Source organism: Lytechinus variegatus, chromosome 6 (assembly GCF_018143015.1).
Source record: "Lytechinus variegatus isolate NC3 chromosome 6, Lvar_3.0, whole genome shotgun sequence".
Taxonomy (NCBI): Eukaryota; Metazoa; Echinodermata; class Echinoidea; order Temnopleuroida; family Toxopneustidae; genus Lytechinus; species Lytechinus variegatus.
The window spans coordinates 19,861,048-19,877,232 of NC_054745.1; the positions used below are offsets into that span (position 1 = coordinate 19,861,048).

Sequence of the window (16,185 nt, forward strand, 5' to 3'; positions counted from 1 at the left end):
TTAGATCCTGATGAAGGGCATGTGCCGAAAACTTGATGAAGACGGGTATTGACCTTGCTACGGCCCTCTCCATACTCTTGATCTCAAATATAGATAGATATATTGACGATGAATTTCGTACCTGAAAATTCGAGTCAGCCACAATTGTAGTTGCAGCCTTTTTCCACTCAAACCCTTGCGGACCAATACGATCCCACACAGGGGACCTACCACTAATTGTCCCCCCTGACTCAATAGTGTAAACTTGCAGACTGCCGATCTCACTTCCGTGCATAAAGTAATAGAATGAGAGGCAATGTTGACCGGGGAATGTATAGGGTGGGGTCCACAAAAGAGCGGTTGACCCTTGCACCGTCTCATTGGAATTGAAGTACATGTAGTATCCTGAGAACAAAATTTAAATAACATGAGAATATTCTAAAAGGGCGGGCAAAATCACATCCATCGACATTTAATTTATCATTACCTTATTCATAATCTATTGATGATTTCGACTAAAGATTTTACAAGTAAAAATTTACACCTAGCGTGTAAGTTTTTATACTATTTTGTCTCACCATCTTTATTCTCTTTTTGGGGGGTGAGGGTGTCTAAACTATGACATCCTTCTATAAATTAACCTGTAGATTATGCATCAATTAATGTTTTCTTATATTCACGCGGTTAAAAAAGGGGAAAAACATAACGATTCAACTTAAATTTGCAATTCACCGGCATCAAAGGCAGAATAATTGCACCAGGTAACTTATTGATCAAACAAGAGACCAAGAAGTGATTTTATATAATGGCATTTTGGAATCATATTGTTTTTAGAAAAGTCATAGCACGAGAACTGATCCCTGGGGTATCTCACAGCTTAGTAGAATATGGTTATAAAATTAACCATGTAAACTTATAAGCAATCAACATTAGGCCACCCGGAGCAAGCAATAATATTACCCATTTAAATGTAGACCAGCATCCATTGGGACTATACGATTAATATATTTTCGTTATGCATAACTTCAAGAAACATAACCGGTGAAATTTACCATGTATATCATAGAAGGTCTTGTCATATGGAGGTTTTTCTTCGTTCTGTATGACGTCACCTTTTCCCCTCCTCCAATCAGCATCATCTTCTTCATCTTGGATGAAAGCACAGATGAAACTCTCTTCGAAGTCACAAGACATCGGTTCTGCGTTGGAAAATATAATATAAATCAGAGATTAAGCAAACAAAAAGGGCAGATGAAATTAGTCATTAGAACTCAATTATTTTGTGCACTGAGAGGTTTCATCTATGTACATCACTTTATTCCAGGCTAGCATGATCTTCCACCTTCCTTAATATATATATAACACACACACGCCTGTATATACTTTACCAGAGATGAAAATAAATAAAGATAACATATGAATACAATATAATAATGATAACGGTATATTTATCAAGGGTAGTTCCGGAAACTGTCCTCCCAGCGGGCCCTGCTATTAATATTACCCCAGCTAAGCTAGTCTACCCATTCAGGTGCACACAGCTTTTTGAGGTATTACTTGCTACCGGTATTCCTTGCTCAAGGAAACCACGCCATGGCTTGGATTTGAACCCACGACTCTTTGTTTAAAAGTCCGGAGACTAATCCACTGGGCCAGGACGCTCAACATGTATGACCTACCGTATGGACAACTTCCGGCGAGTACTTCAATATCATCGATTGCTATGTCACCATTAACACCAACACCTGTAACAGCCTCGATTGTTAAAGTGAACGGAGCTGTATCATTTCCAACGATGTCAAACTATGGATAAAATACATAATGCACAGATTGTAAAACGAAATTCTGAGGGTGCTCGAGCTTTCGTCATTATGACTCTCATTATGATAATTATATTATGAGGCTAAATTTACATCAATATCAGCTAACGATCGATCTAGTATTTCATAGAAGTCAAAGAATCGTCAATTAGACTGTGGCACTGCTTCGTAAAGCTTGTCTGCACTAAATGATTTCCCTCCGACAGTTTCAAAGGTAACAAAAGAGAAAAAAGGTCTCTCTTTGAACCAGGCCATAGAATGCAGTAAACAAGTCTAAGGTGGCAATCTAATCAGTACTGCATTAATCATTATTAATGCATCTTTAGGTTTACATTCCCCGCACAAGCTATCATTGAAATTACGACCAAAATGAAAGCTGAAATCTATTGGAGTTAAATCCGTAGTTGATAATGATATAAAAAGGGGGCCGTTTCTGAAAAACACGCGCATAAACCAAGCATGCAGTTTGATTGAAAATCTAAATACGTTAAATTTCAACTCATGCTGCAATTAGCCCTAGAGGATGTTTAACCAAAGTGTCATTATGACGTCACGACTTACCTGGTCCATAATCCATTGCTCACCATGGTTACCACTTATTTCTAAAGCTATCTCTCCACTAGCAACACCATCCTCAACATCATTGACATACACTCTCAACGATTGGACATCTTCACCAAACATGTAATACCAAAACCTGAAGCATAAAGCGCCCTCTGCGACGGGTATTTGTATAATTGGACTTTGCAGTCGGGTGATATTTGCTGTAGAGAGTTGTTCACTGGAGTCGATGTAAAGAAACGATCCTTTGAGAGGATAGAACTCTGAATCATCTATTTAAAATATTAAAGAAGGTATACAGAGTAGTTAAGTAACCTATCAATGAAAGAAAACTTTGTCAGCTTGAAATCTATAACTCTGGCCTAACACCTACAACCTTCAATTTTCATAATTCATTATGGAATAGATGTCTACATTCTGAAACAGATTATAAATTGCTGGCAGTGACCAACGGGTGATTCGAGAACCGAATCAAATGAATTGCTGCATGGTAAATGACGCCCGAAAGTTTATTTTCTAATTATACGGAGCTGGAAGTACGAAGTCCTACTAAACGAAATTGCCAATAGTTATTTCACACTATCAATCAGAGGCAATTCATTTCTTTGATTTAAAAAGAAATCCACGATTTAAACGAAATCAATGCAATAACGTTGTTTAGAATTGACTCCCCTTAACTTTTCCTTTTCATTTGAGCATTGATGGTAAAACATGAAGAATGAAACACTTGATCCAGCAAAATATTGAGTTTCAGATTAAATATATATAATTCCACCTCGCCATTTGAATATTAATAACATTGGCGGCGGAGCAGAGGATATTCTTTTGTGTTTGGGGGGCACAACAATACCTGTCCCCCCAAAAAAAAAATACAAAAGACAATCCTCTGCTCCGCCGCCAATGAAGTAAACTGAACAAGTCTTCTCCTACTTAACCCAAGCACCCACGAAACCGCTTCGAGCGTCTGAGGTACTTGCCAATTAACATGATAATGGTTTTACCTTCGTACGAACAAAAAACACCAGCATCTTTATCGTGGTCACATGTTGTTTCTCCGATCGGTGAATGTCCGCAGTCAAAGACACTCTCTTCATACCCTGCACAAGACACATCATCTATGAGAATCTCACCAGATCCTTCAATGTAGAATGCTGACCCAACAGCGTTGAGGGCGCTGTCGTATCCTAAGCCTCGGCATATGACATTGGCATCGTCGATGTCCCAGTTGTTGTGGCAAATCGAACCCCAGGAACCGTTGTATAGTAACTCAACCGTGCCTTCTCTAGGAGTGACACCCCCGGTCAATCTCACTGTGAAAGAGCAAAGGTGTATTCTAAACTACCTGATAGTATCAGTTTATAGTTAAGTTTATATCATCTCATTGATGCTCATACTGACATCTGAATTTCCAGAGACGTTTATATTTGTGGATTTCCATATTTTTGTCAATTTCGATTCCATTTTTAAAACTGATTATAGGCAGTGTCCCATTGTGGTGGCATTTGTTTATTCTTTTAAACAGGGGCAGTATCATTAACAACCCTGATTATTTTCGTTTGGCTCAAAATCTTACATGCCAAGTCATTCCAGCATCAACATTATGTTAAGTTTGTTGTGACATTTTCGATAAAAATCCATTTGGTTAACACCACCCATTATACTAATAAAAATTCCCATGAGCATATCACAAAATAATTATTGTAAGTTCGGTGTTTAGGTTTGTGTAAAATACACTCTGCACGAGCTATCAACACCAAACACTGATATAAATCCATCATACTGACCTCCTGGGGAACATACTACACCAGCTTCGTCTGTGTGTGGGCAGGCAGTGTGACCTATATCGCGCATAGGACATTCCCTGATATCACCCTCGCCACCATTACACTGGAGATCAACCACCACCTCACCCGACCCTTGAACGTACGATGTATTGGCCGTCACGTGACGCGCGTCACCGAATCCCAGGGATTGGCACAAAATATTGCCCTGTGGAAGAGACCACGTGATGCCACAGACGGACGCCCATTGGCCCTTGTAGAATATCTCGACTCGTCCTTCGTGCGGTGTTCGTCCGTCAACGAGCCGAACTGATCTGATACCAGAGTAATGGCGGCCTGAATAAAAACATGGTGTTGTGTTGGTAGACTGGTAATCATGTATAATGAGATTATAGTTTTCTAGTATATAAATTGAACCCCATTTGCATGATATGTAAACCATATATGGTATTATAATAGCACATTTCTGTATAATTTTTTATTTCATGTAACAGCAATTTTCAATATATTCTCGCATTTTGTTTTCATGTAAAATCATATATATATATGTATTATCAATATAAGAAACATTTGCCTTGTTTTACGAGAAAATACACTTCATGTGGTCTTTGTGAATTGAATTTAAGCAGTTGATGTTTACGATCAACCAATATTATATTCACCCCTACGATTAGATGCTTAAACTTTTCGTAACGGGAGAGGGTTGGGTTAAACTAACCTGATGTGTCACCGTGGTCACGAAGAGGGCCAGTCCTTCTCACGGTACCTTGAGTACCATCTGATATTATCCAGTCAGCGTCGTCGGATGGGTCTTGAATCCAGCCACATCCATCTTTTCCGAAATCACAGTTGACTGACCTGTCACCGGCGGGCCCTTATTAAGATACATGTAGGTACGAACATAATATATGATGTACAGTATCGAAAGGCTCTTCGGGTCTTTTCACACGTGAATCTTGAATCTTCATTGTAACGGTGAATGCGTCTTTCGAATCAGACCTTTCACACGCTCACTCGAAAACCGTGATTTGAATTCGAATTCCCGAGCGAAGGCGGTAGGCCCTATGTGTCCTTGGTGATTTTTCAATGCATGACAATGGTGACTTGTCAATGCATGACAATGAGTGCATAACAATTGTATTACATACGAATGTGCTTGAAAGGACACGTAAGCTCCGCCCCTAAAAGATGTTTTGGAGGTCAAGCTTTTCACGCGTAAAATTCGTCCCGTAATTTGAGTGAAACTGAACTGGCATTCACCTCCAAAGTAGAATTTGAATTCGTGATTTTGATTGGCGTTCGTGATTCGAGTATGGTTTCACACGTACTAAAACATCGTAATTAGGCTTATTTTTCTCTGGAATCATCATTCAAATTCCGATTTTTTTTACCGTGTGAAAGGGCGGTGAATCTTCTTTCCTTAAAACGTGAATTGCTGATACAAGAACATTGTTTGATTCGTCAGTGATTCATAATACATTGGTATTGATTACACGAGATTTATAAAATTTGTTTACACAATATTGTGTATTTCTATAAATAAATGAATAAGTAACATTAGTTTTGAAAACACGGGTCGATTTGAGTTTTGTGCTTTTTAATGTACTCACATATTCGCAGGTATTCATTCCAGGCGGCGTCTCTAATCCGTGACGTCATCGGGTTTCCACGTTCCTTTAGCATACACGTACCATTGTCTTTATTGTATGAGAGTGATTGGCAGGAATCCTGAGCAATGCATGCCTCAGCACACAACTGAGCGCTTTCTGTAACGAGCTCTGCGATGACAGGTCCAGGAGTTCTTGTATTGGTCAGGATAGTGAATTCAAACTGATCCATTACGATGGCTAAATGATAGAAGAAAGAAGGTATGATTTGTTTTACTTCCGTGTTTGTTTGTATGACTCAACACTTGGTATCCGTTCCCGTCGCATCGTTTGATTTTCAACATGAAGCGTAATAATATTAAGCAACTTTAAGAAAACAAGTTTACTTTGTGTTTTTAATATTCATTGATGTTGAAAATCTGCCAAATACTGAGCTGCGATAAAACACACAGAAAAAATGGGATTTTGAATTACTCACGCGTACTCTTTCAGGTTCGATTCAATGTAAATTTATGGGATTCGTGTGTTTTGTTGCATCTGGCGTTCCATAGATACTTACATTGTGGGTCTTCGCCTTTGCAGTACAGTGGGCCCAGTGTGACGTCAGCTGTTTCAAAACTACCTCCCGTGTCCCCGACGCGTATTTCACTGACTGGTAATGATGACTTCTGGGTAATATTACCACTGTCCTCCAAAGGGAAATACTTGAGTTTACCATCACAATTACAGGGGAAAGTGTTGATTGCGCAAGAACCTGGAAAACATGGTTACTTTTTCTCTCTCATTCTACAACGGTGGATTTTTTTTCACTTTATACCCTGCAACACTCAGGTGTTGATTTAACACCAGCCCGGAATCTATATGATTTATATCCACACCATAGAAGTATTGAAACAACACCAGTTTGGAATCAAACCGATGCTGTTTTGATAGTAATTGGTGTTGTATAAACACCTATCTGGTGTTTATACAACCGAAACCAAACTGGTGTTGTTTAACACTTCTCTGGTGTGGACATATATAGATTTTGGGCTGGTATTAAATCAACACTCTTTATTCATTTTTATTTACAAATAAAGCATCAAAACATACAACTTATCGAATTCTGTTTAATATTTTCACTTGCTCGATTAGAGCTATACCGGTTGTATTTGTATCACACAAAGGCATACAGATGAGGGGGGCTCAGGGGCCAAGTCCCTCAAAAAGTTTCACGTCCAACAATAGGAGATAAAAAAAAAAGAGCCAAATACAATTGGAAAATTGTGGAATTGTAAATACAATGACAAATTTACAATTGTAAAATTATTTGCTCGCTCACTTTGCCTTCATATCACCCCCACACATTATGTGGTGACAGTTAATTGAATATTTGTATTGATATAAGACTAATTGCGATATCATGTCATTCATGAAATAAAATCAATAGTGGAGCAGTTGCGTAGTAAAATTACTGGTTATGTTTACTTTTTACATTGTCAAATCAATGAATTTCATGTAATTCCTAGTTTACGTAATATAAATGCGCATGACCAGTCACACACTTACCTCACCATTCTAATTAATATTGTACACATCAAAAACTGTGGTGCTAACCGGTGTACATAGAGGACAACACCATTTTTTTTACACCGGTGTGAAATTGACAGTGTAAGTTTAACACCTATAGGTGTTAAAACAACACATTTGGTTGTTACAGTACACTCTTTAGTGTTACGTTTAATCTGTAGGGTGTAATTTCAACACTTCAGTATGTGGTCCTCTATTAACACCAACTGGTGTCAGTTTTAACACCACAGTTTTTTAAAGTGTACCAAATAGAATAGCCGGTTAATCATACCCTGGATCCCACAGGCACACGAGCTGCTGTTTTCCGGGGCTCCTCCCCAGTAGTCCATTTGATCACCATGTCTGTCATACCATGCTGCATAGCCAGTCAGTGCAACTTCCGTACACCCAAGCTATAGTAAAGACAATCAAGAAATTACTTTAATCATTACAAGCGTTGAATATGCAACCGTTAATAGTGGCTTGCTAACTTCTTTTTTTTTCTTTCATAGAAAGATTTTATTCAGAAATCAAACACGAAAGCAATTCAATTTACAAAAGAATCATGAAGCGAACATGTTTACAACAACTGTACATGCGTGCTATTATCTAATGATATGACAAAATTATGATGTTTTTGACTGAGAACCCTTTCAATTTCACAATAGCGTTTCAATACACTCTTAAAAGAGCTAAAACACTAACTTCTTTGCAATGACTTATTTACTATCTTACACTATATTACATATCGAGATTTAATTCACCATTTGAAATTTAAGAAACGTTCCCCTTTGCTACTCTTCACCTATGATATTCTCCCGGTCATTCTATTTATTCTATCGTATCTTCTCTATTGCTCATTCGTTCTTTTACATTTTTGTTTGTAGTTCACCTTGTGTATTTTCCCGTCTTCTTTCTAATACATGTACACCGACTCTCCTATTTCAAGTTTAGATACTTTATTTATTCATTCGTCCATCCATCCATTCGTTCCTTCATTCAATCATTCGTTCGTTCGTTCATTCATTCACGCACACATATTTTCACTTATTCATCTTATAATGTCTGTCAGCTCTGTTATATATCTGTTTAATGAATAAACGCCATTCTACATCTTAGTCTCTCTATCTAGCTCACACTATTATGCTCTTCCCTTTGTCCATCTCTCCCTGCAAAATATTATCTCCTTTTTCTGGATTATTTTCTTTTTAGTAACTCTAATTGCTTCATCTTTTTTTTTGCATTATCATTTCGGTCTATAATCGTGTGTAAAATAAATGTTTAAAACATATCATTCACTCTCAGATTTTTGTCAAGTTTGTTCTTCAATATATCGTTATTCATTTGTTATTATTATTATTATTTATTTGACCAATATAAAAAAGTACATACACATTACATTAGAAAATTTACAGTACATTAACATGCAAAGAATGCGGGAACGGCATGTGGGTCAGGGGGCACAAAAGCGAAATTCATCACTGATGCCCGAAGGCATGAGCCCCCACACATGCCGCTCCCAAGACATAAATAAAGATATATAAATACTATTACACAAAATATTGCACGTTTAAAAAGGGAATACTGAAAAGGGTGCCAAAATAATTAATTAGATAGTATTGAGATGCATTAAAAAAAAATACCACTGCAAAATTGGAAATATATAACATAGTAAACAATAACACCTCGGTGCTGAACAGTAATGAAAGGGGTATTTTTAAATAAACTTGCAATAGAAATTGGAAATTCAAATATATATGATTATCAGATCTGGTGTAACTGGAGATCTGAAAAAAATAAGGGGGGTAAAAGTCCAAAGTAAAATGTAATTAATATCGAAAACTTTTTCAGGATATAATCACTTTATTTATCATAACGATACATGTACAGTGAAAAAACATGATAACATGATAAAACTTATCAGGATAGGAAATTGGGATAAGAAAGCATTGGATTAACGAATCGAGGAGATAAAGAGAAAGGATAAGAATATCACTGTACTACCCTTAAAATAATTAAGGTAATTTACAAGATAAAATCTAGAGAAAAGCATGCATTAAGTGCATAATGTATAATCGCATAATTTTGATAGGAGAGAAAGATATAATTTATACAAAGTAAAAAGAAGAAAAGAGAGAGAGAGGCAGAGATAATGAAAAGAAAATGTCTTCAAGGCAGAACCAGAATCATTGTATTAAGCAGGAAAAGTAGAAAAGCATAAAAGTCTTAATCAGGAAATAGAATTGCTTGCTTTACAGAACTGAGGAAAGTAGAAGGAGAAAGAACAGCAACATCCTTGATGTCGTTGGGTAGTGTGTCCCACAGTCGAGGTAGTCTTCTGGAGGGGGTGCAGAAGAGGGATTGTGTCCTAGAAGAAAGATGTCGAAAGGAAAGAACTTCCATATGACGGGGGTTAATGAGTATGTTTTCAAGAATAGATTCACAGTCACATAAACCCGACAGGCACTTGTATGCAAATGAGCATAACAAGTAGTCCCTACGAGATGTGAGTGATGACCAGTTAAGTGCCAGAAGTCTTTCATCATACGGCATTTCGCCTCGCCTCTGCTTGAGAGCTAAGCGGGTTGCCGCACGCTGAATCTTTTCAATTTTCCTAGATTGAGTGAAGGTCGTCGGGTGCCAGGCAGGAATGCCATATTCGAGGATTGGCAAGATGAGAGCTTTATATAATGCAAATATGGCATTGGTAGAGGCACCACGTGCAACAACTCGGATAAAACCAAGCAGACGGTTCGACCTAGAGACAATTGAATCAATGTGTGGGATCCATGATAGGTCTGAACTAATTGTAATACCCAAGTACAAGAATGAAGATACGGATGATATGCATTCGTTTCCTAAATAGTAATGAGGAGTTTGGATTCTTTTCTTCCTGGTCACATGCATAACTTTAGTCTTGTGTGCATTAAAGGACATACCATTGCTGGCAGTCCACTGTATCAAGCTATCTAAGTCATTTTGGACTATGGTTTTGTCAGCATCAGAAGAAATAACACGGAATAAGAAAAGATCATCTGCAAAGAGAACAGCTTCAGAAGAAAGGGAGATGGAGATGTCGTTAATGAACAGACTGAATAGCTTGGGTCCCAGAACACTCCCTTGCGGAATTCCGGAAGGAACATGAATCCAAGGAGAGGTTGAACCCTGAAAGAGAACAGACTGATAGCGGTTAGAAAGGAAAGAACGAATCCATCTCCACAGGTTACCCTGAATGTTGAATTGAGAGGATAGCTTGGCAAGAAGAGCATTGTGAGGCATTTTGTCGAAAGCTTTCGACATGTCTAGAAAAACTGCGTCGATTCGTGGTGGGGATCTCTTATCCAAGACAGTCGCCCATCTATGGAGCACATTCACCAGCTGAGTAACACAACTCTTCCCTCTCGTAAAACCATGCTGGTTTCTATTAAGGAGACCAAACGATTCGACATGATTATCAATAGCCTTCACGATCATCTTCTCAAGCACTCTGCACAACACAGATGTTAGGGCAACAGGCCGGTAATTAGTAATGTCGGATGTTTCACCTTTCTTAAAAACAGGGGTATATAGGCTCGTTTCCAAGAAGAAGGCACAGTTCCACTGTGGAGAGAAGCATTAAACAAAATAGATAGAGGATGTGAAATTTCAAGGGCAATGTTACTGAGTACACTGGGTAACAAGCCGTCAGGTCGCGGTGGTTTGTTCTTGGATAGGCGAAGAAGAGCAGAATGAATATCAGAGGTGGAGACGGACAGGTCAGAGAGAGAAGGGATAGGCAAAGTACATAAAGAAGGAGCCTTAGGAAGAGGTAAAGAAGGACCAAAAACGGAGGAAAAATAAGTGCTGAAAGCATTAGCAATGTCGCAAGGTTTACACATGTTAATATCATTTAACTTGACTTTAGGAGGTGGTACAGCATGCTTTTTATTACGTATAAATGACCAGAATTTACGCCTGTTATCTTTACAAGTTAAGAGAGAGTTCACATAAGTTCAGTAATATTTCCTAGTTTCTTTCTTTACCTTATTTCTAAGAGCTTTGAAGCAGTCCAATCGTCAGGTCTTTTAGACCGTCTAGCGTTTCTAAACAAAGAATGATGTTTTGCTATCTTGTTTACATGATCAGCTAATTTCTTAAAGGGGTGGTCTGGGCTGAAAATATTTACATCTTAATACATAGAGATGAATTCACTGAGCAAAAGGCCGAAAATTTCATCAAAAATCGGATAACAAAGTTACTGAAGTTTAAAATTTAGCCAAATTTTGTGAAAACAGTCGTCATGAGTATTCATTAGTGGGCTGATGATGTCACATGTCCACTTTCTGTTTTCTTATGTTATTACATAAAATCATAATTTTTCATTATTTCATATTTGTGTGAATAATATGTCTCCCTTATAATGAAATAAGTTGCACCAATAAGTATCTAATGCAGTAAATGATAAAATTTGCGGCATTTTGCTCAGTGAATTCTACCCTATTTATTAAGCTGTTTAAACTGTCAGCCTGGACCACCCCTTTAATGGTCAATAGTTGATTATTTTCTTCTCGTCATACCTTGATATATTGCGTGCATTCTCCACTGATGTCAGCTGCAGCAGCTATCTGTGATAACGACGCTTTCTCATACGTCACAATGAATGGGTAGCTGTATGGAAGTTCGTAATCAGTGACCTCCGATTCGGGATTCAAATTATGGGTGAACACCATTATACCTACATACAGCATGGAATATAATGATATATAATAATTATATCCCTACATGGACTATAATGTGGAGCGTTGTGGCCCATTGGACTAGTCTTCGGACTTTGAAACAGAGGGTCGTGGGTTCGAATCCCAGCCATGGCATAATTTCCTCCGGCAAGAAATTTATCCACATTGTGCCGCACTCGACCCAGGTGTGGTGAATGGGTACCCGATATGATTTATATCTTGAACGCTGTAGCGCCTATTATGGCGGCTCAGCTACAGCCGGTGTATGATACCAAGTATCAAAGCGCAGTTGAGTATATGCATATAAAAACTGCGCTGTATAAATGGACATATTATTATTATATATCACAAAAAAATATATCCCTACATATGAATATCACATATACCTGAACATAATATAATTATAATAATATAAACATCACATAACTGCAAAGAATATGAAGGCCCTGTCACATTTTCCGTGCAAGCCTTGCGTGTAACTTACGTGTAGCTATTTTAGTACCCGCAGGTCGGCTGCATTGACGGTATCTCGCGTGTATCTTGCACGCATGTCCAATTTCCATTCTACGGAGCCTTGAGCCTTGCCATCGGCTTGACGACTTGGCGAGATACTTTATCTTGCCATGTTGACATAATAACCTTATTATGTCGACATGGAGATATGCAGTATCTTGCCAAGTTGACTTATAAAAATTTATTTGTCAAAATAGCAAGATATTTCATCTTGCCACGTCGACTTATAAAACATTATATATCGACATGGCAAGATATGAAGTGTCAAAAGCCCGGGGAGAGTCCAAACATCTCGCCAAGTTGGCATGGCTTTTTATAAGACAACTGTTTACAAGACAACTTGGCAAGATAACGTATCTCGATATATAACTTTGTATAAGTCGACTTGGCGAGATACCGTATCTCACCATGTCTACATAATAAGGTTATTTTGTCGACATGGCAAGATAAAGGATCTCGCCAAGTCGTCAAGTCGATGGCACTTTAAAGTATCCGTACCATTCAGAAAATTTTTGAACATGCTCAAAACATTTTTGCGGCTGAGTTGCGGGCAATCACCCTTAAGTCATCCGCAAGGCTAATGCGAAACAACGTGACAAACCCTTGAAGAAGAAGGTGGAAAACATCCTAAAGACGGTTGGGCTCCATTTAGTGATATTCCTCTGACATACCTGTCACTTTTTCCACATATTCTTTTCATTATCAACTATCATATCTATAGCTGTGATTTGGTTTTATCATTTTCCCCCTTTTTTCATCAATTGGCGTGCATATTAATGTCAGGAATTATGTTATAAATTGTAAACTTATCGTTTCTGCTTCATGATAATTAGTAATACGAATAACATAAATAAGGTTAACAACATTCCCGGACCCTTTGGTTTCTATTTCTCATATTCTTTCCAAAATCAGAAGTCACAGTGGGCTATATGCACTGGATAACCTCGAATTCGGCCTGGGGTCACCATGGTTTATTTTGCTATATTTCCCAGTATAATTCCTTACCTGTTTGGTCATCAGTTGTCATGTCGCAGTACACTCTAAACGGATGAACGCCATTCCCTGGACCGTCAGGATCTATCGTATAATAACCATCAGATGTCTTGCCGCGTCGCTTCCAGACAGCGCATGACACTAATAAAAAGGTAGTGTATTTTAATCATCAGATAGATTAGAAATAATGAACATCAGACATAGACATGGACTTGTACTTTTATATTATATATTTCAATTTAATTTGTCACGTCTACTGAACATTAATTACCCCTTCCTCGTTGCATAAAATCATAAACAAGTGCGAGTGAGCAATGGTGTGGTATGGTTGATTTTATTGTTATATTGTTTTGTATTTTCGTGTAACCTCCATAATGCAGTGTTTAATGATTAATTCAAGAAAATGAACAAACTGAATGTGCATCTATCGTCTGACCTAGTAAAAAGTGACTAAAATCCTCCTCCTCACCATCATTTTCATCATCATTATTGTTCTTATTATCATCATCATTTCTAAAAGTGTAATAATCGTCAAATTAGTTGAAGTGAGAACAGAAGCTGCTTTATCTCCCATGATGCAATTTCTTCATTATTCTGATCTCACGTCTGAACTGAACGATATGTGTATCACGACCTTTGACCTGAGACGTCATACACAGCAAAAAAATGTGGTGTTAACCGGTGTAAATAGAGAACCACACCAGTTCTTTTACACCGGTGTTGAATTGGTGGTGTTAGTTTTACACCTATAGGTGTTATTACAACACCTTTGGTTGTTACATTTACACTCTTTGGTGTCATGTTCAATCTCTAGGGTGTAATCTTAACACCTCAGAGCGTGGTCCTCTATTAACACCAAGTGGTGTCAGTTTTAACACCACAGTTTTTACAGTGTAGCTTACCTGGTAATGTTTCATAGCCATCGATGTATCCAGATTGAGGAAGCGATGACGGGTCTGATAAAACGAAAAAAAAATCATACTTCATCTACGGTAGATGTGAAATAACTCAAATTTTCAAAATCGAATATTCTAACCTATTTATTGGAAATATGAGCATTTACGGGTTTAAAAATAAATACAAGTGCAAGTTACCAGGCCATTAATATCATTTATAAATGACTACATACAACAGTTACAACCTGCTGCAGTTGGCCTTGATAATGATTAACATATTTTACGTCTAGCTTAGTCAGGTATAGTGGCTGACCTTATAGATGACAGAAGTTACTATCGGGTCTTTTAATGGATGCAATGGCAAAGCGGAGACAAAACCTCGCCAACCTGCAAATGTAAAATTCTAATGAACCAATGAATCTTTTATTAATTCAATGAAAATCCCATGCTGACCTTCTATGTTCATTATCTAATACGTTCGTATATCCGTTTGTAACTTTGCAATCAGAACGTTTTATAATACTCTACTATTTACTTACCATCCAAACATTGACCATAATAGAGGGCGCTGTCATCAATAGCTAAGATATGATGACCTTTGACCTTGCCTACTATGACCATGTGAAATGGAGTAGGAGGCGGATAGTAGACGGTGATCTAAATGTTAGAAAAATAACAAATTCAAACTTTAACCTACTACCTTTTCATAGGTTTTAAGTTTTTTTTCAAGCAGAGCAGCCAGATATTTCCAAATGCGGCAGCCATGAGACAATAGCACGGCCAATGTGCTACATCCTAATTCACCCAGTATTTTAACATGAGAAATATAAGGAAATATAAACAATTCTGTTCACTAAATGAATTCTAAGGAAATATAATCGTATCTTTTTGGGCCTTTCTATATGTATTTCTATGATTCTTGATCGTCCCATCGCACCGTTGATACTTAACATCAAATGAAGGTTTTCTTAAGAACCACCTATCTATCCATTACTCCGGCACAAAGTTCAGGATTTAAAAAAAAATAATGAACGGACATTGGACGAGCAGTTAACTGCAACACGTTAAATTTTTTTAACTGATGTATGTATCATTGTGAGTGGAAAATATAAAGTTCGTTAAAAATATTAAATGTTCATACCCTTGACTGTCGCCAAACTCTCTCATCGTTGTATACAATAGTTATCTTTTCTATGAGAGCAACACTTGGGACAGGCCCGTCTTCCACAAACTCCACACTCAATTCACTGGTTCCATCGCTGAGGGCGTAATACCAGAAACTGAAGCAGATTTTGTCCGGAGAGTCGTCTATCGTTATGGCAGGGCTTGCTATTCGAGCTTCGTGAAATTCATCATTCCCCGCTCCTAGAATGTACAGGTACCTTCCATCTGGTTTAGGGTAAATCAGCAAGAATCGATGTTATAAGCCCTTCCGAATAGGCATACTGAAGGAAGGATAATGTTAGTTTTTTTTTAAGGGCAGACTTTAACGAGTCATACTGGGTATAAAAGCATTTGGCCTTCAGGCTCTGTCTCACCTTCCCGGGGATGCGTGTGTCACTTGCGGGTAAGAAGGTGTGACAGTGTATTTATCATATGAAATGTGTCTTAACCCTAATCTCCTTGATCCAGATTCGTCCCATTTTAATTAAAACAAATTAAAATTTCAGAGGGTGTGTCACCAGTTTCCATATTCAAACGCCGTCCTCGGGGGGGGGGGTGACTTATAAAACCTTTGGTTGGGGGACTAGTTGGATGGGCGTCGCTCCCTA

The 16,185-nt window shown here is 37.9% G+C and overlaps 1 protein-coding gene across 1 annotated transcript in view; it reads right to left on the reverse strand.

Moving 5' to 3' along the window:
• LOC121417159 overlaps nucleotides 1-16,185 on the reverse strand; it is a 28,925-nt gene that overhangs the window by 8,102 nt on the left and 4,638 nt on the right. Inside the window, exons 5-19 of the mRNA XM_041610750.1 lie at nucleotides 15,555-15,802; nucleotides 14,953-15,070; nucleotides 14,420-14,473; nucleotides 13,530-13,658; nucleotides 11,853-12,010; nucleotides 7,589-7,709; nucleotides 6,308-6,502; nucleotides 5,752-5,988; nucleotides 4,860-5,015; nucleotides 4,145-4,477; nucleotides 3,362-3,670; nucleotides 2,361-2,632; nucleotides 1,659-1,782; nucleotides 1,032-1,178; nucleotides 122-384 (exon numbers count right to left, since the gene is read on the reverse strand). Coding sequence (XP_041466684.1) covers nucleotides 122-384; nucleotides 1,032-1,178; nucleotides 1,659-1,782; nucleotides 2,361-2,632; nucleotides 3,362-3,670; nucleotides 4,145-4,477; nucleotides 4,860-5,015; nucleotides 5,752-5,988; nucleotides 6,308-6,502; nucleotides 7,589-7,709; nucleotides 11,853-12,010; nucleotides 13,530-13,658; nucleotides 14,420-14,473; nucleotides 14,953-15,070; nucleotides 15,555-15,802 — 2,864 coding nt within the window. The remainder of the gene's footprint in view (nucleotides 1-121; nucleotides 385-1,031; nucleotides 1,179-1,658; nucleotides 1,783-2,360; nucleotides 2,633-3,361; nucleotides 3,671-4,144; nucleotides 4,478-4,859; nucleotides 5,016-5,751; nucleotides 5,989-6,307; nucleotides 6,503-7,588; nucleotides 7,710-11,852; nucleotides 12,011-13,529; nucleotides 13,659-14,419; nucleotides 14,474-14,952; nucleotides 15,071-15,554; nucleotides 15,803-16,185) is intronic.